At 39.6% G+C, this 27,973-nt stretch overlaps 1 protein-coding gene across 19 annotated transcripts in view; it reads left to right on the forward strand.

The window, feature by feature from the left end:
- KLHL32 (kelch like family member 32) overlaps positions 1 to 27,973 on the forward strand; it is a 227,521-nt gene that overhangs the window by 121,240 nt on the left and 78,308 nt on the right. For all 19 annotated transcript variants that reach the window (XM_044924317.2, XM_044924316.2, XM_044924309.2 and 16 more), the window contains one exon: positions 12,731 to 12,829. In XM_044924317.2, the coding sequence (XP_044780252.1) occupies positions 12,731 to 12,829 (99 nt within the window). The remainder of the gene's footprint in view (positions 1 to 12,730; positions 12,830 to 27,973) is intronic.

Below are 27,973 nucleotides of genomic sequence, written 5' to 3' on the forward strand. Positions count from 1 at the left end.
AGACCTTACGCCCAAATAAAAATCAACTCTAAGTGGATCACAGACCTAAATGTAAAATGTAAAACTATAAAGCTTCTAGACGGTGACAGGAGAATACTTAGATGACTTAGATGATTTTGGATATGGCAATGACTTTTTAGATACAATGCCAGAGGCAGGACTCATGAAAAAAAATAATTTGATAAGCTGTATTTCATTCAAATTACAACCTGCTGTGCAGAAGTTTTATCAAGAGAATGAGCATACAAGCCACAGACTGGGGGACAATGTTCACAGAAGATACATCTTACAAAACTAAACATATTCTTAATCATGCAATCCAGCAGTCACACTGCTTGGTATTCCCCAAAGGAATTGAAAACTTAACATTCACACAGAAACACACATACAGGTGTTTATAGCAGTTTTATTCATAATTTATAAAAGTTGGAAGCAACCAGGACACCCTTCAATAGACAAATGGATAACTGCAGTATATCTAGACAATGGAATATTATTCAGCACTAAAAAGAAATGGCCTAACAAACTATGAAAAGACCTGGAGAAAACTTAAGTGCTTACTTCTGAGTGAAAGAAGCCAATCTGAAAAGGCTACATACTTTGAGATTCCAACTATATGGCATCCTGGAAAAGGCAAAGCTATGAAGATAATACTTGCCTCCTGAGAAACCTGTATGCAGGTCAAGAAGCAACAGTTAGAACTGGACATGGAACAACAGACTGGTTCCAAATCGGGAAAGGAGTAATTAAAGCTGTATATTGTCACCTTGCTTATTTAACTTGTATGCAGAGTACTAGAAATGCTGGGCTAGGTGAGCCACAAACTGGAATCAAGATTGCCGGGAGAAATATCAGTAACCTCAGATATGCAGATGATACCACACTTATGGCAGAAAGCGAAGAAAAACTAAAGAGCCTCTTGATTAAAGTGCAAGAGGAGAATGAAAAAGTTGGCTTAAAACTCAACATTCAGAAAACTAAGATCATGGCATCCGGTCCCATCACTCAATGGCAAATAGATGGGGAAACAGTGGAAACAGTGACAGGCTTTATTTTGGGGAGCTCCAAAATCACTGCAGATGGTGACTGCAGCCATGAAATTAAAAGATGCTTACTCCTTGAAAGAAAAGTTATGACCAACCTAGACAGCAATTAAAAAGCAGAAACATTACTTTGACAACAAAGGTCCGTTCTAGTCAAAGCTATGGTTTTTCCAGTTGTCATGTATGGATGTGAGAGTCGGACTATAAAGAAAGCTGAGTGTCAAAGAATTGATGCTTTTGAACTGTGGTGCTCGAGAAGACTCTTGAGAGTCCCTTGGACTGTGAGCAGATCCAATCAGTCCATCCTAAAGGAAATCAGTTCTGAATATTTATTGGAAGGACTGATACTGCAACTCCAATACTTTGGCCACCTGATGTGAAGAACTGACTCATTTGAAAAGACCCTGATGCTAGGAAAGATTGAAGGCGGGAGAAGGGGATGACAGAGCATGAAACGGTCAGATGACATCACTGACTCAATCAATGGACATTAGTCTGCGCAAGCTCCAGAAGTTGGTAATGGACAGGGAAACCTGGCGTGCTGCAGTCATGGGGTCGCAAAAAGTCGGACACAACTTACCAACTGAACTGAACTGATGGAGATAATAAAAAGATTAGTGGTTGTCAGGGGTTTGGGGGAGGTACGGATGAGTAAGGCAGAGCACAGAGGATTTTTAGAGCAGTGAAAATACTCTGTACTCACTCTGGATGTTCATCCAAACCCCAAACCAAGAGTGAACCCTAATATGAACTATGGAGTTTGGGTGCTAATACTGTGTTAGTATGGGTTCATTGATTGTAACAAATGTACCATCCTGGTGGGAACTGTTTGTAATGGCGGAGCTTATGCATATGCAGGATTAGGAAGTATATGGGACTCCGCTTTCTGCTCAATTTGTTGTGCTCTAAAAGATGAAGTTTATTAATGAATAAAATAAAATTTTAAAAATGCAACTAAAATTTTTGTCTTAAACCGTTTTTTTTTTTTTTTCTTAGCTCACAGGCCATACAAAAAGTATGTGAAAGAAAAATTTGGTCTGGGACTTACAGTTTGCTAACTAGACTCATATATTTCTGACCACTTGATATCTCTATTTGGACAACCAATAGCCATCCAGTAAGCCAGACATTGAACATATCTCCAAAATGGGACTTTTGCTATTTCCTTCAAATCTGTTTCTTCCTTTGTTTTCACTCTTGCCAGTTGATGGTACCTCAGTCTATCGTAGAGGCCAAAGCCTAGACTGTGAGCACTGTACAACGAGGAACCTCGTTTGTCTTGTTCATGTTCATACCCAAGTGCCTGGAAAGGCGCCTAGACAGTGCAGCGCTCAGAAAAGATTTTTCTGTTTGAATGGGTGCATTTCTCCACCTTCAGTTTCTCCATTTGCCTTAGGGGGTTAATATTTACCTTGCAGGAGTGAGGAGTAGGGAACAGTGTAAGAAAGAGAGATAACATGTGTGAAATTACCTCACATGGCACCTGGTCTGTAGTAGGCAATGTAAACATTAGAAATAGAAGTCATTATTTGTGAATAATTATTTTCTGTTCATGGAATTAACAATAATAATAGTAGCACCTATATTTTTTACCCTGTGAAACATGCCAGGGATTATTCTAAAATTTTTACCAGGATTATTCCATTTTATCCTTACATGTAAACTTTACAAAAGTAGGTAGTAGTCATCCCCCTTTTTCAAAATATAATGATGTTAAAAACAAACATGTCAATAACTTGCCTATGTTGATACAGTGGCTCCTGAAGCCATACTTTTACTTCCATTTCTTATAAAGCAAATACAAGGACTTCCCCAAATGAACATGGAATTGAAGATTAATGAGGTATTTCTTCATGTGAAAAATCATTCTACAGCTTCCTTCAGTGACATGAAGCATTCCCAGCCAAGTGCTCCTGCAGCATCCTGTGCCCACGCTGTCATAGCCTAAAGCATAATGGTTCCTTTTGGCTCTTTGCTTCTGTCTGTGCTCAGGCACCCAGCAGTGACATCATAGTATGCTATGCTAAGTCGCTTCAGTCGTGTCCGACTCTGTGCGACCCCACAGGTGGCAGCCCACCAGGCTCCGCCATCTCTGGGATCCTCCAGGCAAGAACACTGGAGTGGGTTGCCATCATAGTAGCCAACTATAAATGAACATTGGCACCAGGCCTATTCATTCTCCCAGAGACCTTCCGTCTTTGGATGTCAGTATTTTAAAGTAATGTTGCTTTTTCCTTTGGCCATACTAGCATTATAAGAAACTAGCTCTGTATGGAAAAGCTCAGATTCATTCATAAAGCTTAATGGAATGAAACCTCCCATGTTCATCACACTTGAAAGAGCACTGGTTATAAAAGTGAATCTTAATAATTAATTTGGCGTTTCTTATAACCTGTAATGACCTTCATGTTTCATTATATTTAATTGCTGGGACTGCTTCTTTCTCTTGGAATTAGAAACTCTTAAAAATTTGTTCTGCCTTTTCAAATAATTAGGCCATATTTTTAAAGTAATGTAAGTATATATAATTCATCTTTACATCTTGTTAAATAATATATTTTGTTAATTTAAACACAATGAAGAAAACTGTTGGAAGTGGCTATCTGACAGAATTATTGATCTTAGAGCTTTGAAATACCAGAACTGTGAAAATGGAAAAGGGGCCAAAAGAAAATGAGGCTTGCTCATGCAATCTGAGGGGACCAAGTTTTTTGTGTAAAGACTTATTTCACAGCTCTATTGAAATGAAGCACCTCCAGCCAAGTGCTCCTATAGCACCCTGTGCCCACTACTATCTTAGCAGCTTAGTAATTCCATCTGATTGCTTTCTCCTCTCTCTACTTGAGCACCTAGCTTGAATATCTAATCCATCACCCTTTCACGTGTCCTAAAATAGGAAAGGAAGAATAAGGAGCAACAAATGTAGACTTTTAAAGTTTCATTAATGGTAATGAAATTTTTGTAGGGCAGCATGGAGTTTCCTAGTAATATAGCGGTGGTGGTGGTGGTCGAGTCACTAAGTCATGTTCAACGCTTTGTGACTCCATGGACTATATAGTCCATCAGGCTCTGTCCATGGGATTCCCCAGGTAAGAATATTGGAGTGGGTAGCCTTTCCCTTCTCCAGGGGATCTTCCTGGACCAGGGATTGAACCTGTGTCTTCTTCCTTGGCAGGTGGATTCTTCAGCACTGAGCCACCAGGGAAGTCCCGGTGATGTAGTACTGGTGGCCTTATCTATTCCAAGATTTCTTCTTAGCATCTTAGGGACTATGCTTCTGCTATCTGCCTATAACCTTAGAAACTTCGAATGAAGCAAATGAGGCTGTGTAAACTAGTGAAGGAAAGTAATAGAATCTCCAAGTGATTAGCACCATACTTTTTTTTTTTTTACTAGTATGTTTTTATTGTGGTTTTACTTTTGTGGTTTTAAGCATTTTTTCAAGATATTCTGAAAATTAAGTCTCATTTTCTCCTTTTTTGTATTCTAATAGATGGAAAAGTTGATTGCTTTTTCATAAATTGAAAATCAATGAGTATATTTAAGTGTTTGATATTAAGATCTTGTAGGAATTTGTACAAGTGTCCTATGTTTGGAAGAAAACTACCTGACAAAATTTGAAACTTAAGGAATCAATAATCGAATCACAAATTCATCATACAGAACATCCAGCCCAGAGGTGACCTTCATTTGTACACATTACTACGACTGTTAGTTGAAATGTCTATTGTGTCCTTTTGTTTAACTCTTTCAACCAGATAATCCTTGATTCGGATTAGCATGTGACCAGGCTCTCTCATGGAGGCTTTTGACATCTTCTAACATTTTCTCCAGGACCTGTATTTTTTACTCCTGTAAATCTCTTTACTAAATAATTCCTGAGGTATTCTTCTAAGGTGTTCAACAGCAATGAACATGAAATAGGATGGACCCTGTCATCATAGTCTCATAGGTAAGACATAAAATAAGACACACATACACACCTAACTCACTCAGGGCAAAAGCAGTCATGTGGAAAAGAAACAGATAACGGTTGACATTTACTGCAGATTTATGTAAGCAGATACTCTGCTAAGAGTCGTGGCCTATGCTTTGATTGTCTGCACAACATCCATTCCCTCTTTCTTCTTTATATAAAATTCCAATTTAATTTGGGACAGTAGTGCATCTAGCTATAAAAACTCACTTTCCCAGGTTCTTTTACAGTTTTGAGTAGCTACAGGAACTAGACTTGGCAGATGAAATGTAAATGGAAGTCTGTGTGGTAGTATTTTTAGGAAATCTGTTATTTCATAGTAAATAATATCAGCTGGCATACTATTTCTATTCCTTTTCCTCTCATTCCTCTCATGCGTTGAGTATAAATGCAATGCCTGGAGATGTGGCAGCCTTTTTGTGACCATGAAACCACAGGCTAAAATTGGAGAAGTAGGAAATTGCAAGGAACCCGGTTTGTTGACACTCCAAGCTGCCTAATTTATGTTTCATGAGAAAAATACGTTCCAAGTTGTTTAAACCATTTAACTAACACAGCCATATACAGTTGTAATGATGTATATGCGTTTTTTCAGTCTTTAAAACAATTTTTTGAGATAGGTAGTATAATTTCATTGTATAAATGAGGAATCGGAGGCAGAATTGAGTAGTTATCTCAATCTCATTCTGCCAGCTGGGATTTGAAGTCAGGTGGTGTGACCTGGGGCTCATAGTTTTAGTTCATTAGACATCTGTGGTAATTCGGAGTCCCAGGAGATTAATCCCAGTATCAGATTAGGGTGAAGGGAAATCTTGCAAAGATTTGTATAGGAAGTGGACTTCACTGAATCTTGACAAATGGGTAGGATTTTGATATAGAGATTAAAGAAGTTAGGAGGGCATTCAAGGTGGAGAAAAAGGAATTGCCTGTATGTGGAAGACAATGGGCTATTGGCTTTAGCAAAGGAACCATAGGGTTGCAGAGTTGGAAGTTTTATAAATTAGGTTGGGGCCACATCATAAGAATTTCTGAATACAAAGACAAAAAGTTTGAACTTATATTCATAAACTGGGACCTGATTTATGGAGAACTACTGAATTTTGATTGGTGTCACTTGTATTAAGTGTTTCAACAGAAATGTTTATGAACATTTCCCCAAATTATAGATACATCTAGAAAGTAGAATTCATACTTTATTATCCTTATTTATTATTTTTCTTAGAAATAAAGTGGCTGTCATAAAGATACGCTTCCTAATTTGGAAAATCCTCTTACTTTAATCTTAGGCGCCACCTTGTGGTTTAAAAAATCCTTAGTGTAATGGTTTTGAAAGAAGAGCTAAATTGATGGCAGTTTCCCACAGCTAGATCTTACAGTTCAAATTCTGTCTATAGGAAGTCTGTTGAAGAACTTTATACAAAGCATTTTATGTATCCTTAATATCTGATAATTTAAAATTTATTTACACTTTTATTCAATTGTTTTTATTTATAAATTCAAATTGTGATAATTTGCCATTTTTGCTATATTATACAGAAAAATGTCCCAAAGAAACAAGTATAAAGAATAATAAATGTGCTTTTATTCTTATAAATAGTCTTAAGCCACATCTGATTCTCACTTACATGAGAGCTTTCAAAAGTGCTTGTGTTCCTGTGTGCACAGCTGTTTGTTTGGTAAAGACCTTCATTGTTTGACTTTAACATGTTCAGTTCTTTCAGACTACTCTATCCACAAACCCAGAAGTAAGTAATTTAAACAGCTCCTGAAGCAAAAAATGAGGAAGATAGCTTTAAAGAACTGAGATACAACATTTTTTTGAAGATGCTAACTCACCTATTCATAAAGCAGGATAAAAGATCACACCAAGACTTACCATGGCTATTAAAGACAGTCCCTACCAGTAGCAACTCCAAGAAGCAAGGTAAAGTGAGAGAAAAAAATAAAGAGAAGAAAAACAATAAGAAGGCAAAATTAGAAGGATGAAGAGACACTTGGTGATTTGGGAGAAAGAGCTGCAGAAGGAAAGGCAGGAACGCCCTGGGGTCTGTGTGCTCCGTTAGTCCGAGCCCTGTCTTCCCAGAGCCCTGCCAAGTGAGGACATGGCTCGTCTTGTAGCCTCTGCAGCCTCTCACCTCTCCTTCATATTCTTCTTTCTTAAGTTTCTGGCCTTGTGTCCTGCCCGAGGATATTGCTGGGACCCGGAGCCCCAGTCTCATTCCAATTTGGAAGCCCTTTGTTAGAGATTGTGCAGCTTCCCAGGTGGCGCTAGTAGCTAAGAACCCGCCTGCCACTGCAAGAGACTAAGAGACGGGGGTTCTTCAATCCCTGGGTTGTGAATATCCTCTGGAGGAGGGCATGGCAGCCCACTCCAGTATTCTTGCCTGGAGAATCCCATGGACAAAGGAGGCTGACAGACTACAGTCCGTGGGGGTCACGAAGAGTCGGACAGAACTGAGGGAATTAGCAGACAGAAAGATTGTGCAGATCCACTGTTGCTTACATCAGTGGCCAGACGACACCTTTGGTCTGAGTATTCAGGAGTGCCTCCTTCTGGCAGGGCAGTTGGACCCTTCAAGCCTGAATTCTGATGTGGTAACTCTCCCTGGTATCTTTAGAGACCGCCGTCTTCAACTGTAGTTGTGGCTTTTACCTCTGTTGCTTTGTCAGGCTACCCAGTGTCACCTTGACTACAGCCACTGACCGCTTCTTATCCTCAGCTGGTCACAGTGAAGGCGGTGTCTCAGCATTTGGGACAGGGGTCAGCAGTGGATCTTTCCTCAGCTGACACGGACTAACTTGCCACCAGCTGCAGGACAGCTTTTGAAATGGGATTGTCACCTCCCCAGCTAGGACTGTCCAGCTCCCCTCTTTCAAGTTCAGCCCTCTGTATTCTGTTACCTGGAGGTCAAGTGTGAGTGGGTGGCAGGGAAAGCATGTTCCATACGATGGCCTGTGAACCGGCAGCTCGTGCCCACCTGAAATTGCATCAGAACCTCTTTGAACAGTCTGAAGACACCCCACTTCTGCCTCCACCCAGGCAGGGGAGCATCCCTGAGGGAAGAGGCAATGCCAGCCCAGTTGGGTGGCATTAGTGTTTTTCTGGACTACTTGGCTTTATGCATCCTGCATTTCTTTATCTTTTTTGTTATTCAGACATTGGTCTTGTCCTCTATCTCATCTGAGCTAAGCTCCTCCAATTTGATGATTGACTAGACGTGTCAAGCTCCCACTCGACTACTCCGTGTTCTGAACTGTCACGTGTCTGAACTGACCACCTTCCCTCCTGTGGGTGGTCCTGGAGTGATCCCTCTTCCTATCTGATCTGCTTTGAGTGCCAGACTAGATGTGGGTGGGTATGCATTCCTGAAAGGCCTAAGTGTAACCAGCGTGTGCTCTGCAACACTTAGCGATCTCCATCTTCATCTATCAGCTGATGTGTGGGAGAGCCCTTCCTTCTACAGAAGGCCATTTTCACCCAGTTCTTCTAGACAACTGATAGATTGGCCATACTGTACACCGTGATGAGATCCAACCTTTGTTTTTCTGCCCAAACACAAATTCTCTGGAAAAATATATGAGGACAACCAGTCACCAATAAGCTACAGAACTGAATTGAAAAGACTTTAAGGGCTTCCCTGGTGACTCAGATGGTAAAGAATTTGCCTACAATGCGGGAGGCCCGGGTTTGATCCATAGGTTGGAAAGATACCCTAGAGAAGGAAATAGCAGCCCACTCCAGTATTCTTGCCTGGGATATCCCATGGACAGAGAAGCCTGGCAGGCTACAATCCATGGGGTTGCAAAGAGTTGGACACGACTGAGCGACTAACGTAAATAAATGTAAGTGGAGCTTGGAAATGCTGGTTCTGGTTCTATAAGTGAGACCCAGCTTTTCTGATAGGTTTTTTTTTTAAACCACTCCCTTTAAAATCACTTAGGGATTTTCTGTGCTAAAGAATTTTTTTTAGAGAAACTTATGTTGTGATGAGAGAAGAAAAAAAAAACTACAGAACAGAAATCAAGAAACAAAGACAAAAAAACAATCCCAGTATGGGTTTCTCTTCTGAGGTTTCTCCAGGTGGCCCGCTGGACGTGTTACACGTGCTGTGGAATATTCATCTTGTCTCTCTGTGATATCTGTCTTTGTGTTTGGCATTACCGAGCCTTAGAGGTTATCATGAATGCCAGTTGTGTGAAATAAGCGCAACTGACAGGATTTAAAGGCTAAGACTAACCTTTCTAATCCATCTATTCCCCATTCTGCGCCTTAGGCCATGCCTCTTCTGCAAGAATACACTACATCCTTGCTCCTGTGAAGGGAGCTGCAATAATTTCCTGAATGTCAGTCAAACCCTTCTCCTTGAGGAGTTAGAAAAATTCAGGTTTTTCCTTCTGACTAGACAGGAAAGGAGCTGTAAAGAATTTTCAGAATAAGATGAATGTTGGTATTTTTGCCACACACGCTTAACTTTTTCACTTCTTTGATCATTGAGAAATAAAATGTATAGTTCTTTTCCCTCTTTCCTCTAGTTAGGCTTATTAATAAAGTTAGTTTTGAATTTAAAAACATATCTAGAGGACTTCCCTGACAGTCCAGTGGTTGGGACTCCACGCTTCCACTGCACGGGGGTGAGGGGGGGTGCAGGTTTTATCCCTGGTTGGAGAACTAAGATCCTGCATGCCACCTGGTGTGGCCAATAGTAAATAATAAATAAATAATTTTTAAAAATTAAAAAAAGCATATCTAAAGATAAATTCTTCCCTGATAGCTCAATTGGTAAAGAATCTGCCTGCAATGCAGGAGACCCCGATTCAATTCCTGGGTTGGGAAGATCCCCTGGAGAAGGGACAGTCTACCCACTCCAATATCCTGGCCTGGAGAATTCCATGGACTGTATTTATAGTCCATGGGGTGGCAAAGAGTTGGACACAATTGAGCAACTTTCACTTTTCACTTTCAGAGATAAATTAATTCAATAAATTAAGGTTAATTCATCAATGTTAAGTGAAAGCTTTTTGTTTGTCATTGTTCTGAGTGCTAGGGATACAAAATGGCTCAAGTTCTTACTCTCCTGGATCATGTATCCTAGTCAGTGGAGGAACAGAAAATCATCAACGAGACAAATATGTAGTATGTTGAGAGATGTTAAGTGCTATGAAGAAGAATAAAGCAAAGAGATTGGGAATAGGGGTGATGGGGAGTGGGGTACTGTTTTACATAGGATGTTCAGAGAAGGCCTCTTAGGTAAGATGCTGTCTGGGCAGAGGTTTGAAGAGCATGAGGAGTGAGCCTCTCTGATGTCTTGAGGAAGAGCAATCCAGGCAAAGAAAGCAGCTAGATGTAAACGCTAAGGTGCTCTGTGTATTCAAAAGGAACTTACATGATATAGTGCACACATTGGTCTTTTTCCAATGAGATAAAAAGTTGTTGGACAGTTCTGAATGAAAGAGTGACATGATTTCATTTCTGTTTTTAAAGAACCATTTGATTGATATTAAAAGCAGTGTGAGGAGGCAAAGGAGAGAGCAGTTCAACTAGTTAGGAGGCTATTATATAGGAGACAGTAGGTTGGACTAGAGTGATAATGATGAAAGAGGCACTGAGTATGTTTGATTCTGGAACTATTTTGAAGTAGAGCTAACAGGAGTGGCTGATGGATCAGATATGAGGTATGAAAAAAATAAGAGGAGTAAGGAATGACTCTGGGGTTTTAGTGTAAATAACCAAGTTGCTTTTTGCTGAAATGGCTGGATTGGGATAGGAGCAGGTTTGGTGGTTGGTGGAGAGGATGAAGAGTTCAGTGTGGGACACTTTCAGGTTGAGCTGCCCATTAGATACCCAAGTGGTGACACAGAATGGGTGGTTGAATGTCAGTCTGAAGTTCAAGGGTGAGGTTGGGGCTGGAGAAACAAATTTGAATGTTATCAGTGTGTGGATAGTTTTAAAGCCATGGGATTATGTGAGGTCATCCACGGAGTTAGTAGAGAGAGGAAAGAAGAGATGGGGGACTGAACTCTGAGCGTCCCCAACGCTTACAGTTTGGGAAGGAGATGGAAAGGCTCTGGTTATTGAAGTAGAAGAAACCGAGAGAGAGTGTGTTGTCTTAGGGGCAAGGGAAGAAATTGTTCAAGAAGCGGAGCAATCAGCTTTGCTAACTGCTGCTGGCTTGAGTAAGATTAAATATTGAGAAGTGGCTCTAGGATGTAGAAGTCACTGATGGCCTTGATGAGAGCATTTTTAGAGGAACCATGGGAACAAAACTCAACAGGTATAGATTTGAAAGAGAGCAGAGTAGAGCAAGCAATGGGGTTTTATATAGACAACTTCCCCTGAGGAGCTTTGTTATGATGGGAAGCATGAAGGGTCTTTGGGGTCAAGGGACGGGATTTTTATTTCTTAAGAGCTCGAATGGCATATTTGTATGCTGATGAGAGTTATCATCCAGTGGAAGAGAACAGCTGATGACATAGCAACGAGAGGGGAAGTATCAGGCAGAGAGAGATGGGATCTAGTGCCCAATTGAAGTGTGGGGGAGAATAAAATGTGCTGGAACAGATATGAGTAGGTGGGTTGGTAGACTTGGTGGTGGGAGCTTTGGAAGATCATGAAGTTAGCATAAGAAGAGAGACAAGGAGTTGCAGGCTTGAGGAGAGAGGAGCATGCGAGAAGAAATAGAGGGAGAGAGCGAGCTGACTCCACCAGTGTTTTTCTGGCTTCACTGGGCACTGGAAGCCCCAGTGGGGTTTGTCAAAACACCAGTTGCTGGGCTCTACTTGAAAGTTTCTGATTCAGTTAGATCTGGGGAGGTGCCTAAGAATTTGTCATTTTCAGGATTTCCCAGGTAACGCTGATGCTGCTGGTTCAGAGACTAGACTTGAGGAACCACTGTGCTTGGGAAATGGGTGAGGAAGACTGGAGCAGCATTGCAGTCTTCCTGTGCCTGGCAGTCTTGGATGTAAAGTTAATTTAGTCAACTTAGTTGTGTGTTTTTCTCCAGTCCTGTTTACCAGCTCAAGCGCTGGCAGCTGTAGGCCCAAAGTTGGACCTAATCAGAAGAGAGTGAAGACTGCTCTTGCCAGTATATCTGGGGCATTTTGCTTTCTCTCTGATGCCTTTTTATTCTAAAAATACTATTTCTACATCTTTTATTTGAAACAGAAAGGATTAGAGAATCATAGATTGAGAAGGAAAAAAAATGAAAGCTTGTGGTTGAAGTTATTATAGGATTTAGAAGTAAAACGGAGCAATATCTACCTCTGGTCTTGTATTTCAAGGAGAAATGTAAGCCCTTTTCCCTAAAATACCTGTTAACTGTACTGTATCTGCAATTTACTGAAGAAAAACCTTCTGAAGTATACGTTGAAAAACTAAAATTCAATTCTTTTGTATTTACAAGATGACATTCATCACAAACTGAATTTTAAGACTATTATATTGGTCTTTGCAAATGTTCATATCCTCCTGCAAAAATAAGTGGTTAAGTGTGGAGCTTTGTGCACAAGAAATGAGTATTGGAAATGAGAACTCAGCTGTTAGAATGAGGGCCACAGCTCATTAATCAGAACAGAAAAAAGGACTGACTTCCATAATAAGAAACAGTATTAATTCAGATATAGTATGTTAAGGAGCAATTTAAATACAGTATATTTGCAGATTAAGCAAGTTTTAAGTAACTGATTATTTTCTTTTATTTAAAAAAAACAACAGATTTTGTTGGAGCCAGGCGTGATCCAGGATGTGTTAGCAGCTGGCAGTCACCTACAGTTACTGGAGCTTCTCAATCTGTGTTCTCACTATCTCATCCAGGTATGTAAGCTTGCATCCTGCTAGTATGCCCTGCACATTCCTCCCCCTGCAGTAACCCACCAACTGGACTCCAGTGACAGATAAAGTACAAGAGGGGTGGGTGGGAGATGTGGCCTTTGGTGGTAGAATTTCTCCAGGACACGAACTGAGGCTTCTAGGAGGGCAGCTGCAGCTCTCAGCGCCCTACCTCATGTCCCCAGCCCTCCCCGCCCACCCTAGGCCTCCACTCCCCTTGGGCAGCAGAGCAACTCAACAACCACAGACAAGGTTCACTGCTGGGGCCCTGGGAGATGACACTAGGAAGGGTCTTGACTTGAACCAATGCTGTCTGATTGTGGAAATGCATGAAAAGTTGGATAGTCATTTCAGATTCGGTAACAATAGCTAACATATCATGACGTCATATATAATTACTTGCTGCATGAACTTCTCAGGCAGTAAATTCTGGAGAAGTGATGAGTGATCTGTGCATTTTTTGCCCTGATTTGCTAGGGTTGCAGGAAAGGCTTTGCGAAGGGGAGGGAGAGAATAGCCCATCTACTGAGCACCTGCCGCTTGCTCACTGATGCTTCACGTTTGGCCCTCACAACAGGGTACACATTTTGATAGGTAAACAATCAAAGATTTGAAATAATCCCAGTTTGCTCATAGCTGGTGAGTGATAGGCCTTTCTGATTCCAAAGACCTTTTTTTTCTTCTTGGATGAAAACCTTTTGTTTCAATAGGAAGACACAGGACATCTTAGGCAGGTAGTATGTTTATGAGTCTCTTATTTTGCAGAGTTAAGTACCAACCTCCTATCTTGAGATCCTCCAATTTATTCTACTAGTATGACTGTTAACTTGCATTTATTACAGGATTATACCAACAGCGAAAGTAAATTTGAAAAATAATAAATCTACATAATTTAATTCTACTATCCTTGTGCACATGACATATTATTAGCAAGTAGAAAAATGCTATTTTTTCTGCCTATTTATTTCCTTCCTAATAATTTCTCTAATTTTAAATACAGCCATTCTGTTACTCATTAGGTCATTTCCAAAGCCCTTTCTCGTATATCATATTATTTCATCCCCCCAGCAACCTCAGGAAATAGGAACCAGTGCTCCCTAGGGAGATAGTGTAAGGAATGTCAGCCATGTTCAACTAAGGGGCAGTTCCAATACAGCGGATAAAAGTTTTATCATTATCTCAGCATATTTAATCTAATAGTAAATGTTTAAATGTTTTATCTTCTTTTCCTTCTGATTCCCCTCAATATCATTGGGTGATATGGGATAGCTATTTTAATCCCTTTCTGCAAGTACCAAATGAGAAAAACATTGGCTATAAGACTTCAAATCTGTGTGTTCAATTTGTGAAATTGAAATTACTTTTATTTGACATTTTTACAACAAATATTACAACTTGTGCTTTCAGCATCATCACCTGATTCACTTTTTCCCTGGTAGATAATAATTAATGATGTGTGTTGACAAAAGTTTGCTTATGGTGCTAGCTATCATAATGCATATTAAAATAGTGTGTATATACAGGGGTGTGTGTGTGTGTGTGTGTTAACTATAATTCTCTCTAAATAAGGATTCCGGATGAACATGGGACATTCATGAGTATTTTTCCCTACCCATCAGATGAACCTGTCGAAATATTGGCTAACTTGTGTCACTTTGGAATTTTTAATTCTTGCAGTTCATTGTTTGCTCTGGAAAAAAAATGTAACTTGCATACAGATGTGTTTTCTGGATAGGTCATTTATTATTAGCCTGCTTGAGCAGGGGTTAAAATTTTCACTTTCTTTTCACCAATGTTTTCATTTCATTCTCTTATGTAACTTTCCTTTTCCTTTTTATCTCTGATGTTACAAGATGTTCAACTTTTGGAAGGAAATTTGGCTATAAGTGGATTAAAACCATTTGTGTGCAGAAGCCTTCATTATGTCAGTCTTTTACAAATATATCCCCTGCCTATCTTTTAGGATTATCAAATTACCAGAATGGGTCAGTCTGCTTTTGTTTTGACAGAGTCAAATAACTATACCTATTTATGATTTTTTTGGTATTATTGCTTAACTAGTTTTTAATTTCCTGTGGAATAATTTTATTGGGTATATAAACGTTTTCTGTTAAAATGAAAAATCTTTAGTGCTTTAACTGTAGTTAGAAATTAAGACCCAATACCAAAGCTAGTATATTCTCTATCCTTGTTTGGTGCTTGCCAAGTCGCTTCAGTCATGTCCAACTCTTTGCAACCCTATGGACTGTAACCCACCAGGGTCCTCTGTCCATGGGATTCTCCAGGCAAGAATACTAGAGTAGTCCTTCTTCGGTACAACAAGGAGTTTGTGAAGCCATTTTCCTAAGATGCCTGGTATTATTTTGTTGTTCTCAGATTACCATTATTTCAGAGAATGTGAAGGGTAGACTTTGGCTTTGGTGCCTCCTCCTGTCCTCTAGGGCTCATTAAAAAGCATATGCTAGGAAAAGTATGAGGTGGACACTTCCCAGAAACTCACTGCCCTACCCAAGCCACCCTGAGCCTCCCCAGCCATCAGCTGTTGTATTGACCTGAAGCTTCTTCAGCACATGCCTAGATGCTGCTGCCGCCCCTGAGCCAAGGGAAGGGACACTTTGAGGTCACTGTGTCCTTTCTCTTGCTTTTTCTCTGGCAGGCTGTTGAGGGCCAGGAGCCCACATCACAAGAGCAGTATCCCTCTGTATTAGGGAGGATAACCATGAATTGGCCTCTCAGGCTATGAGGTCTTCCTTATCCTGTGAGGTCTTGGCTTATTCATTTTTGGCCCCAGGCCCTCTCATTGGACCCCTCATTGAGAATACATGTGGTCTCAGTGCATGTTGGTGGGATTAACTGGTAGCGTGGCTGTGAAAACAGCTAACTCATTGAGGACGAGGTGGTTGCAAGGAGTGGCTACTGTAATAGCCCATCATCCCATGATGAGGGATTTATAAACAGCTCCTCAAGTGTGCATCCTTTCTTACTGCTTTGCGATGAGATTCTGTAGGATTCCATCCTGTATAGCCTGTCGTGTTATATATTATTAATAAGCATGACCTGTCAGACTTACCTGCTATCTGAGATTCAGTCTCAAATGAAATGTAAATGTTGCTTTCCCTGTTCCACCTTCTGCTCCTCTTTCTTACCCACTGTACTCTTCTTAAATCTTTCATCAGAAAGGTGAACCAGTTCACTAAAGAGCAATATTTGTTTTAAAGTAGGTCCAGTAAAACATGTAAATTTTCTTATTTTTCGGAGTATGCATGTGTACACGCATGTCAGCCACTATGTTAAATCTTATAAAGGAATCTCTGCAGACCATCCTCAGGACATGGGCTGTGAATAAAGGGATTCTGATGTGGCTGCTGATTTACTGAGTCCTTCAGATAAACATTACAAAATTTTTGAGTCCAGTTTTCCTAAACTTTGATTTTTCCTTGCCTTTTTAAATTTAGCTTCTGAACGTCTCTATCTAAGAAGCATCACACAGGCAATTCAGATCCAACATGAGAAAACCTATCCTTCTCTCTCTTGGTGGTACCATTGATCTGTTGTCTAGAAATTTGGACAGAGTCTTAGAACCCCCTTCCTCATCACTGTATCCAATCAGTTATCAAGTTGTGTTGATTCTACCTCCCAAATATCTCTCAGACCAGGTCCTTTTCTTCAGTGCTAATTTTCTTACCTTTCTTTAGACTCTCACCATCGCTGGCTATATGTTATGAGCTCATAATTTCCTCCTAGGGGGTCTGCTTGTTTCTCACCTCTGTCTATGCCAAACCATAGTCCCCAGAGCCATCATTATCTTTCACAGGAAAGAGAACCAACATTTATTGAGAGCCTATCTGTATTGAGTCTTTTGCACAGAGATTCCCATTTCTCCTCTGCTGAGCAACCCCTTAAGGCAGGTGAGTGTTCTTTTCTCTTTACAGATGGAGAAACTTAAAGTCAGAGCTAGGATGTTGATCTGGTTTGGAAAACTCTACTAGCTTCCCTAATGACCCTTTGGCTGCATCATTTCACCTACAGAAACCCTTAGCCTGGTCTCCAAGGCCAGGCCTGATCCTCCTGAGCCTCATATCTTGTCCTCACGCCTTTCCTAGTCTGCTCTGTCCTGGACACTAAGGCCTTCCTCTCGCGTTGGAACTTGACACTGGGAGGAAGGGCTAGGTGGTGGAGATCGTCAGTGGACAGGCAGCACCTTCAGTCATCACCTTCAGATTGTACCTAGGGTCAAGAGTAGGGAACACACACACACGACCCTCTCCAAAACTTCCCTAGCTTAAGATCAGGGGTACTGGCCACTGGATTTTTTGCTGTATCCTCTGAAAGTGATGTATTAGGAGATACACATGCTTTGCTGAAAATGACTTTTTTTGTAGTTAGCTTTGTAGATTTTGTACTCAAAAAAAGGTTTGTAGATTTTGTACTCCCTCCCCTAAATAACACATGGTATATCCTATTATTTGTTTAGTAAGTGATCTTTTGGTTTGCCAAGTATCAGCCCTTGTTATGAAATGCAATTTAAATATACTGACGAGAAAGAACTCTCACTAGACTTTCTGAATAAGACCAGCAAAGTGGTGAATTAACTCCTTTTGATAGGAATATGCTTTTAGTATCTGCTCCTAGGCAGCAGGTGGCAGTGTGAATCCACCAGAATTCAGTAGTTAATTTAAAGCAAAAATCAGAAAAAATGAAAAGAAAAATTATTTATTTTGCTACATATTAGTCTTCTGACCTAATCAGTAAAAAAGTCATTATTCACACCACACTGGGCAATATGCATTGTAATTTTTAACAAATAATAGGAAACTGTTAATGTGTTCACAGGAAATACAGTTTTGTCTTGGGCTGCTGTGGTCATTTATCACCACACTTTGTGAAATCACTCATTTGTTCTAATTTGAATGTAAATGACTCTAAGGTTTTACAAATAAGGTGACAGACTCACATAAATGTAATTGCAGGGTTCATCTCCCTCTTTTTATATATCACTCATTAGGTTATGAATTAAATACATCGTATTAAACCAGGGGCATGTCCAATGATGATATTGTAATGGCAAATTACTCTATGCTATTAGAGGTGTATTTTTTATTCATGGACATTAATTTGTCATTAAGCGGCATTAGTTTAGCACTTTTATGGGGAAGACATGACCTGAAAGAGGAGACGTGCTGCTGCGATGTGAGAGGCAAAGGGTAGGAGTGCTCTAGGTAGAGTATTTTATCACTATAAGGAAGCCTGGGCGGGGGGTGTCTTTTTTTTTTATTTGTTTTGTTTTCTGTTTTTACAAGTATAAAAGTGCATTTCCCCAGATAGAAGGGATTGTTCTGTTTATGGTGTGCATTTTTGGATCACCTTATAAAGCGAAGCCAAAATTCTTACTATATTAATCATTCAGAAGCCAAGAATGTAAAGGGAGCAGGAGGGAGGAAGTGACTTCCTGCCCTAAATCTCCCTCCTCTGTGACTGATGCTTATTAGTCATCCCTTGTCTTCATTTTGTTTTACACTAAATGGGCAGCTGTGAGAATTAGTCATTTTCTCTCTTCAGTGAAGGTACAAAGGTTTAAAGAATGTTATTCTCCCTTGAGGGTATTAGGAAGAATTCTGGGTATTCTGGGTTTTTTTTTTCCATAAATGTGATTTTTAGTGTTCTTGTACTTAGAAATTATTTTTTCCCTTTCAACTTTGAGAAGCGCTGGATCCTTGAAATAACTTCACAGAAGCAGAAAGTATCTGAGTGCTGGTTTTGCATCACTTTCCTCATGGGCTAACGTGGTTGAAAGTGTTACCCACCCCTGTTATACTGTGGGGCTCTTGGAAGCAGGAGTCATACCTGACGCCTCTTTATTTCTTACCCCTCCCTCCTATCACATCACAGGGGCTCAGTGTGTTTATTGGTCAGCTCAGGCTACCATAACAAAATACCACAGACCAGGTGATGTAAACAGACGTTTATTTCTCACAGTTCTGGAGGCAGCAAGTCTAAGATCAGGTGCTAACATGGTTAGGCTCTGATGAGGGCTCTCTTCCTGTCTTGCACGTGGCCACCTTCTGGCTGTGTTCTCACATGACAGAGAGAGACCTCAAGCTCTCTGGTATCTCTTCTTAGGAGAACACTGATCCCATCATGAGGGCCCCACCCTCATGACCTCCTCTAAACCCAGCTGCCTCCCACAGGCACACCTCCAAATACCATCACACTGGGGCTTAGAACTTAAACATACAAATTTTGGAAGGATGCAGTTCAGTCCATAGCAGTGTGTACTGTAAACTTCTCCTGCTTAAATATTGAAATTTTGTATTATGGGAAGAAAATATGTTAGTAAATAATTATTTTGTTACCATTGAATACAGTTTTTTTAAGTTGAAAATACTTTCTATGGGGATTGCGTTTAGCACTAAAGATCTTGCATATTTTACAGTATTTTAATAGATTATGATTTTTTAACTAAGTAATATGGCAATGACTTATAGGAGGTTATCTCTTCCAAACAATGTATTATTATAATTTTAATTATTAAATTAGCACTGTCTCCTAGATACATAATATATAGTCGGTGCTCTAAATGGAATAATTTACCCTCAAGGTTGAGAAGTTGTAACTTACATTCATTTTTTTCTCCACCACTAAGCTATTTTTTCCCACATTAGATAAGACAGATGATTGTACCAACATATATATTTAATATGCTCCTAATCAGATATACTGTGTGCTATTTCATAGTTCACTAGAGCTGATGCTTTTGTATTTGGAGAAAGTTAAAGTACGAACTTTGGAAAATATATTACAGTTTAATCTTTCAGATTTTTTTTTAAGTCCGTGCAGATGATCAGAAAGGGTAGGAATGTATCAGCCTTACTTAATCATTGCCAACTACTAATTATTTGTTCTAATCATGACTATTTGCTATCTGGCATGGGTAATCTAGACTGTCATATTTGCCAAATGTCACTAATATTTGGCTCTAAAATATATCATAAGTTTTTTAGTAGCCATTTAAGGATCCCAGTCAATTTTTTTCACATGCTATTATGTTGGCGTTTTTTCCCTAAGCCCACTCCAGAAGATGTCAGTGACAGCCCAGAGACATGCCGGCTGGCCAAGGAAGTCATTTTGTCATTTTAATTTGTTATATGGATAATCTAGAGTTCACTGTGTCTTCTTTGTTTGTGAGTTTTTAAGGAGAAGAATGTCTTGAAGGATTTTTCTAATATTAGTAATTTCTGTTTTCAGCTAACTATTTGTTGTTCAGTGGGCAATTTTAAAATCACTTTCAACATATTTTTCTCAAAAATAAAATGTTTCCAATGTTTGACTGATGCCTGAGTTCAGAATCAATAAAGCAAACAAAATCAATCACACTTAATTCCATTATCAATACTCAAAATTAGAGGCGTTAAAAGAAAATCTATGTTTCATTTAAGATATTCATTCTCCTGCCCACCCTCCACCTGCAAATATTTCTGCCCATAGTTAAATGTCTGCTCTTTTCTCTGAGGCTAAACTGCCTTTCAGCAACATGATCTTTCAGGAACCTCCTGGGTTTCCCATAGTTTCAGTATCTTCTCCACTGGTACCTTTTTTTCATTTTTAAAATAGGATCAATAAGATGGGAGAAACTTTTCTTCTTCTTTCATCACCACAACCCTCTCCTGTTAACTACCAAACTGGGAACAGTGTCTGTGAGTCCTTACCACTTATTCATTCTTCAGTTCTATTGAACTCAGTCCTTGGCCTTCATTACTGCTCAAAGGCTGTTCCAACAAAGGTCACCAAAGCCTCCAAATTGTCAAAGGCAGTGGGCCTTTATGGTCTTTAATGTGACCACTCTATAGCCTTTTAATTCTGGCAGCTCCTTTCTTTCCTGCACCTCTCTCTTCTCAAGACTCTCTCCTAGTTCTCCTCCTCCTCCTTTTCAATTCTTTTACAGACTCTTCTTCCATCAGCTTCATGAATATCCCCCTGGGTACTGTGGTGCCACATGGATGCTAATCTCTTTTACTCACCTTCGCTTTCTTTCGTCTACATGTGGAGGGCCTCTGTCCCCTCTCCTGCACTCCAGCTTCAGTGTTCATTCCTGTCTCCTGGTTACAGACTATGTTTCTAACCCTGTCCTTTTTCTTTCTCATCTCCTTAATGTGCCGTATTCTTACTGTACTAAATAGCATGCTTTGTCATCTCTAAGCCAACTGCTTAGTCAGCATTTCCTCTTGGATATTCCACAGACATGTGACCTTTCTGAGAGTTAACCCAAGCCAGAAATTCAGGAGTCATCCTAAAATACTCCATCTTTGTGCTACACATAGGCTGTCACCAAAACCTTTCAATCTTACCTCCTTAATTATAACTCTATTATAACTCCTCTTATAAGAGGAGTTGTAGGTTCATGACAAAATTAAGAGGAAGATAGATTTCCCCTGTACCCCAACATATGAATAGCCTTCGTCATTATCAGCATCCTCTACTAGAGTAGACACATGTGTTACAATCGATGGACTTACTGTCACTATCACATCACCATCACCCCGAGTCTGCAGTTTATATTAGGGGTCACTCTTGGTGTTTTACATCCTGTAGGTTTGGCCAAAATGTGTATCTACCATTATAATATCATAAGAGTAGTCTCACTACCCTAAAAATCCTCTGTGCTCTGCCTATTCATCCCTCCTTCCCTATCTTAACCCCTGGAATCACTGATGTTTTTACTGTCTCCATAGTTTCATTTTTTTCCAGAATATTGTATAGTTAGGTTCATACAGTATGTAACCTTTCCAGATTGGCTTCTTTTGCTTAGTAATACACATTTAAATTTCCCCTCTGTCTCTTCATAGCTTGATAGCTCATTTCTTTTTAGCTCTACATAATATTCCCTTGTCTGGATACCACAGTTTATTTATCCATTCGTCTACTAAAGGACATCTTGGTCACTTCAAGTTTAGGCAATTATGATGAGCTGTTATAGACATCTGTGTGCAGGACTTTGCATATACTCCCTTAATTTTTAAAAATCTCTATCATTCTATTTCTATTACCACCATCTTAGTTCAAATCCTCAATACTTATTTCCTGGGCTAGAGAAACTTACTGTTAACCAATGAACCTACCTGTCTTCATTCTTGCCTCACTCCAAAACAAGGTTTATTCATCTTAAAGTGTTTCAGATGTTCCATTTAAAAAAAAAAAAAAATTCATTGTGTACAGCATGTGAGAATTTAGTTCCCCAACCACGGATCAAACCCATGCCCCCTGTATTGACTGGGAGTGTGGTGTCTCAACCACTGGACCACCAGGGAAGTCCCAACACAGGTTCTGTTTTTACTATGAAACATCCTATCTCTTTAGCATTTTAAAAAACAATTTGCTACCCACATGCTGTAACACAATCATTGCAAACTTCATGCATATCCCCATACTCAAACCTCTTTACATGACGCCTCCTTCTCTATGGATTATTCTTCTCTCACAGTGTCACCCTATGAGTTCCTCTTTAACCTGCAAGGACTTTGCTCACATGTTATCTCCTCTTCCAGAGCTGATCAGTCGATCTTGGAGTTAGATTTCTCTCCTTTTCATTAATTATGGGGCACTCTCCTGAGGTGCTGATCACACCATATTACCTGTGTTGATTTACTTTTCTGTCTCCCTGTGATATAAATTCATGTCTCAGAGTTATGTGACCTTGGGCAAAGATCACATAAAAAGAGGTTACACAACCTCTTTGCCCACGTGCCTCATCCATAAAATTCAGACATGATATCGTATATACAATGTACATCTTAGGGGTGTTGGAGTGTTCATGATATGGTGCATGCAAAGTATATTATAGCATAGTACCCTACACACAGTGAGTGAGTGAGTGAAACCGCTCAGTTGTGTCCGGCTCTTTGCGACCCCATGGACTGTAGCCTACCAGGCTTCTCCATCCATGGGATTCTCCAGGCAAGAATACTGGAGTGGGTTACCATTTCCTTCTCCAGGGGATCTTCCCGACCCAGGGATAGAACCCGGGTCTCCTGTATTGGAGGCAGACGCTTTAACCTCTGAGCCACCAGGGCCAGAGCCAGTACAGTGGTATGCTTCGCTTGTGAATTTCTCTGTTAATTCCACAGTTACCTTGCTACCCACTTGCATCACTCCTGTCTTCCTTTATTCTTGGAAATGTCACAAACTTTACTACCTACTTCCAATCAACAGCATATTGGACAGGCCTGTTCCTGGAAATTTTCGAAATAATAACCATTCTGGAAAATGTATTTTCCTATAGGCCACTTCTCTTGGCTTTGTAGAAGTGCATGTATTATTTTAGAAAAAAAGTCACAAATAATTATATGAACCATCTCTTTCTCCCTTCCTCTGACAAGTGAAAACATAGCACTGAACTGATACTTTAATAAATAGTAAAAATTGATGCTTTTAAAAGCAACATAATAGTTGGTGCTGCTGCTTTGTAAATAGGAAGTTTTTGTTTTATTGTTTTTCCCCTGCCCTTCCTGTAAATAAAACATCTTGCTCCTCCCTCATTTACAGGATTCAAGGAGAAATTAGAAAACTCTTTATTTCTAGCTCTAGTGCATCATAGTTGCTTAGAAGCACATGTTTGTTTGAATTCCTTCTCCATGTGCCAAGTGAGTTCCCTGTGAGAGAAATTTTTTGTAATACAGCCGCATGGTGTCCTGAGTTCCCTGATTAGGGGATATATAAGCAATGCATTTGTTTAACAGAAGAAAAGTGTAAGTTATTCCTACCGGAAGACTGCTATCCATATGTCTGTCTCCCTCCAGGTGTCTTTCCTTCCCTGATGTCTCTCCCACCTCCACTTCCCACTCTCCCTCCACAAATACCCTTTAGAGCAGGCTGCCAACCTTTTCTTGCTGCATTTCAGAGGACATGTGCTCGGGCCCTGAGATATGATTGCTTATCTGTGTCATTAATTTAGCTCCAGGTACAGGTAAGTTCAGTGGTAAAGAATCTGCTTGCCAATGCAGGAGACAGAGACCCAGGTTCAATCCCCAGGTTGGGAGGATCCCTTGGAGGAGGAAATGACAACCTGCTCCGGTATTCTCTGCCATGGACAGAGGAGCCTGGTGGGCTACAGTCCATGGGGTCGCAAAGAGTTGGACATGACTGAGCGACTGAGCTCACACACACAGGCACGTTCCATGGCCTCAGTCCCATACATTCGGTATATTGCTTGCCCACTTCAGAGTCTGGGATGAGGGACTGGGGTCTTGCAGCTTGTTCTGCTGCTTGAATATGTTTTTGCAGGTTAGAGCTATTCCTTTCTTCACTCAAATGTGTACTCTGTATCAGTGGTTCTTAAACTTGACCATGTATGGAATCACCTGAAGAGCTGGTTAAAACAGACTGCTGGGCCTGCTTATACAGTTTGATTCAGGAGATCTAAGGAGCCTGGATATCTGCATCCTAACAAGTTCCCAGGTGATGCTAATGTTACTGCTCTGGGGACCACAGTTTGAAAACCAGTGTTCTAGATGCTCTTGCCACCTCACTACACATCAGTTCCCAGCCTGTTAAGTAACTGACTTCAGATTTTGAAAGTGCCATAACATCTAGACAAATTTGAACTGGTCCCAGTTACAAATATATAAAAATTTTACATTATGTAATAAAATTTGTAAATGTGATATAAAATATTGATATTATATATCCTGCATAGCATCTAAAATATAAAAACCCAAAACAATGCAGAGTTAAAACAAACAAAAAAAAAAACCTAACCAATCTTCATTCTTATGTATAATAATGATTGACAAAGTCCATGTGAATAAACTGAGAGATTGTTGAAATTCTGCAGCATTGAGCTAATTTTCAGCAACTGACTTTGAGTAGCACAGCTTATGATGTATGGAAATGCATCATAATTACTTCCAGGCTCTACTATTCTTTAAAAATATTTTAAACTGATTGGGCCTCTCATTATTCAAAAAAGCTTTGTGATTCTTGAAATTTTCATTTTAAAGCCCCAGTTGCTCAGATAGACTGTTTTTCAACTAAAAAAAGAAAAGTATACATTAATTTCCTCTATAGAGTCCATAATTTAGTGGTAATCGCCTGAAGTGCTGAGGCAGCTCTAGTAAACTTTTTGATAGCATTTTGCAGCACATAGTGACCAGGGCCAGAATTATTAGTTGTTGATGATGGCTGTGTCTCTGTACTTCCTTCATACTGGATTTCCAGCTTACTACAGACTTTTCCAAGGAACAATATAAAATTATTCATGAGCCTTGGATATTTATGCATACAATTGATTATGAAAATGTACTAGTAACCTAATTGTAGAGTTCCTCTGTTATACAGCACAAATATATTTATACAGGCCTTCAAAGACTTCAAGAATTAGAGCATGCTGGGGTTTTTTCTTATATTTTTGAATTTTTGAATTTGCTAATATCTTGTTTTAGTCTAAGCACATTGTATTTATGCATATTTATATCAATACACAAATATATAGTTGCATTCAGTTGTCCATATATTTTTATGTTTGTATACAAATATATCTATCTCTGTATATTTATACAAATAAAAATGTCTGGTTTTAAATTATTTTATCATATCACAAATAAACTGGCCTGCATTGTCAATGATTTGCTCATCTTTTTTTTCCATAGCTATTAGATTTTATCCAATCAGCTCTAATATATTATGGAGAAAGCTCACAGGTTCCTTTACATGCTTGATATGTCTGATGACTTTTTTCTACATGATTCATCTCCAGGCATTGGATTTTATTTGTTTCAGCATGTTCCAAAGGTCCAACCCTTCACCACACATCCACGACAAAGCCCTTTATGTTGCTTTCTCTAATCCTGGAGTGCAATCCTTTTCTGCAGCACCAGGTCATGTAGTCACATAATACCTTGATTTATAACTCGGTTGTAATCCAAATAGGAAACAGGTGGAATCACAACTGGGTATGGTGCCTTGGATATTAATGGCTTGGCTCAGCAGTGGAATTTCTAAAGCTGTACACACTCTTTTTTGCCTTAATTATGCATTCATTAAAAGCTTTTATACCCAACAGAATAAAGTAAATATTTTTTGATCTCCATAGTGTGCTCCCAGACTGTAGATTTGCACAGCAGGGTCTTGATAATCTGAATAAATTGTATTTCCCCAAGGAGTTTATCTTTCAAATAAGGTCATAAAGAAATGCAGCTCCTCCATCCTTAGATTTCCCTGTGTGCCTTTTTGGCTGTATGTAATACAGAGCATGGGAACCAGAATACATTCTAGTAATACCTAGCTGGTGATGGTCTGGTATAATGTCTCAGTCTATTCTCCCTTTTTTATCTCTGATAAAGTGTTTTGTAAGTACAAAAGTAACGATGGTTTAGAACAACTATGGTTTTTGCTGTCATTTGTAGAAAAATAAAGTCTATATTAGACATTCAGCATTTTCCTCTCTATACCCTGTCTGTGAGTAAAATTTGTGGAATATGCAAAGCTATAGCTTAAGAAGATTAATAGTATTTTAAAAAGGAATAACAATAATGGTGACTTAGTCACTAAGTCATGTCCGACTCTTCGCGACCCCATGGACTGCAGCCTACCAGGCTCCTCCATCCATGGGATTTTCCAGGCAAGAGTACTGGAGTGGGGAAGCCAATAAATAACAATAGTGAGATAGCTACTATATTGAGCACCTACTATGTAGAAGGTCCTTTACATATGTTTTTGGCAATCTGTACTGCAGATCACCTTTCCCATTTTCCATTCAAAGAATTGGACTTCCTTTTTCCATTTTCCTACTGAGAGGTTCATCACTTGCTAAAGCCATCCGTATGTATCAGCTTCAATGCATATGCTTTCCCTGCCACACCAGACTGAAGATGCAGCCAGTTCCTTGTCCACACAACTTACAACCTAGAGAAGGAGACAGGGAAAATATAAAATTATAAACTCAAATAAACATTCAGAAGTTGAACTTATAATTTTTCTCAGTTATAAAGAATAGCGATGTACCTGCTATTGAATTGTAGCCCCAAAACAACATACAGTTGTGAAAAGTTTAGGCAATAACTATTTTTTTCTCTCTTTCTTTCTGGGCTGTTGCATTTGTATATTTATTTATTTTATTTCTGGTTGTGCTGGGTCTTCGTTGCTGTGTGTGGGCTTTCTCTAGTTGCATCGAGTGGAGGCTGCTCTTCCTTGTGGTGCGTGGGCTTCTCATTGTGGTGGCTTCTCTTCTAGAGTGTGGGCTCTAGGCATACAGGCTTTAGTAGTTGTGGTGCATGGGCTCAGCAGTTGTGGCTCCCAGGCTCTAGAGCACAGGCTCAGTAGTTGTGGTGCACAGGCTTAGTTGCTCTGCAACACGTGGGTTTTCCCAGACAGGATCAAACCATGTCCCCTGCATTGGCAGGTGGATTCTTCACCAGACCACCAGAGAAGCCATCTGGGCTATCATATTTATTTCCAGTGTGGCTAACATTCTAGGCATTTTAAATATTTATATATTAAAAATATTTAATCTGTTTAGTATATAATAAATTATCCAAATATTTTAAAATATTAGAGTACTTTTAGAGAAGTAGAATAATCAGTGTTTTCCCTGTAAACTAAGAAGTAAAGGCAATAAAAGTTGAATTTTTAAAGGTCTGATAATCTTTATTATTTATTCACTATCTACCAATCAAAATTTATAAAGTAGCCACTTGATGAAGACGGAGAGGAAGATCTAAAGAAGTACAGATTCAGTCTGCACCTTTATGCACAAGGGCTGAGTAAATGGTTCAAGTATACAAATAGTTCCTGAAATTAGAAGTCGGCAGAGGGAACAGGCTTTCCAGCTGGAGTGGTTTGGCTTTCTTGGGAAGAGGAATCTGATCCTGGTTGTCATCCTCTTTCCCAACACTGATGGTGTTTGTTATATTTTTGTTATACAGCATAGACTTTTATATGTTATAAATATATATATATCACTTATATATATCACTCCAATACAGAGAGAAGTAAGGCTCCTTTCAGCATTCTAAGAAGCCTGTGAAAAGACAGAACACCCAAGATTTACTGTGGAAGCCAGCCCTGATATATCAGGCACAAGTGGGTGCTCCCCTATGTTTACCAGTCATATAAAAGCCATGATGGGTAGTTAGCATC

The sequence above is a fragment of the Bubalus bubalis genome, chromosome 10, assembly GCF_019923935.1.
Source record: "Bubalus bubalis isolate 160015118507 breed Murrah chromosome 10, NDDB_SH_1, whole genome shotgun sequence".
NCBI classification, from domain to species: domain Eukaryota; kingdom Metazoa; phylum Chordata; class Mammalia; order Artiodactyla; family Bovidae; genus Bubalus; species Bubalus bubalis.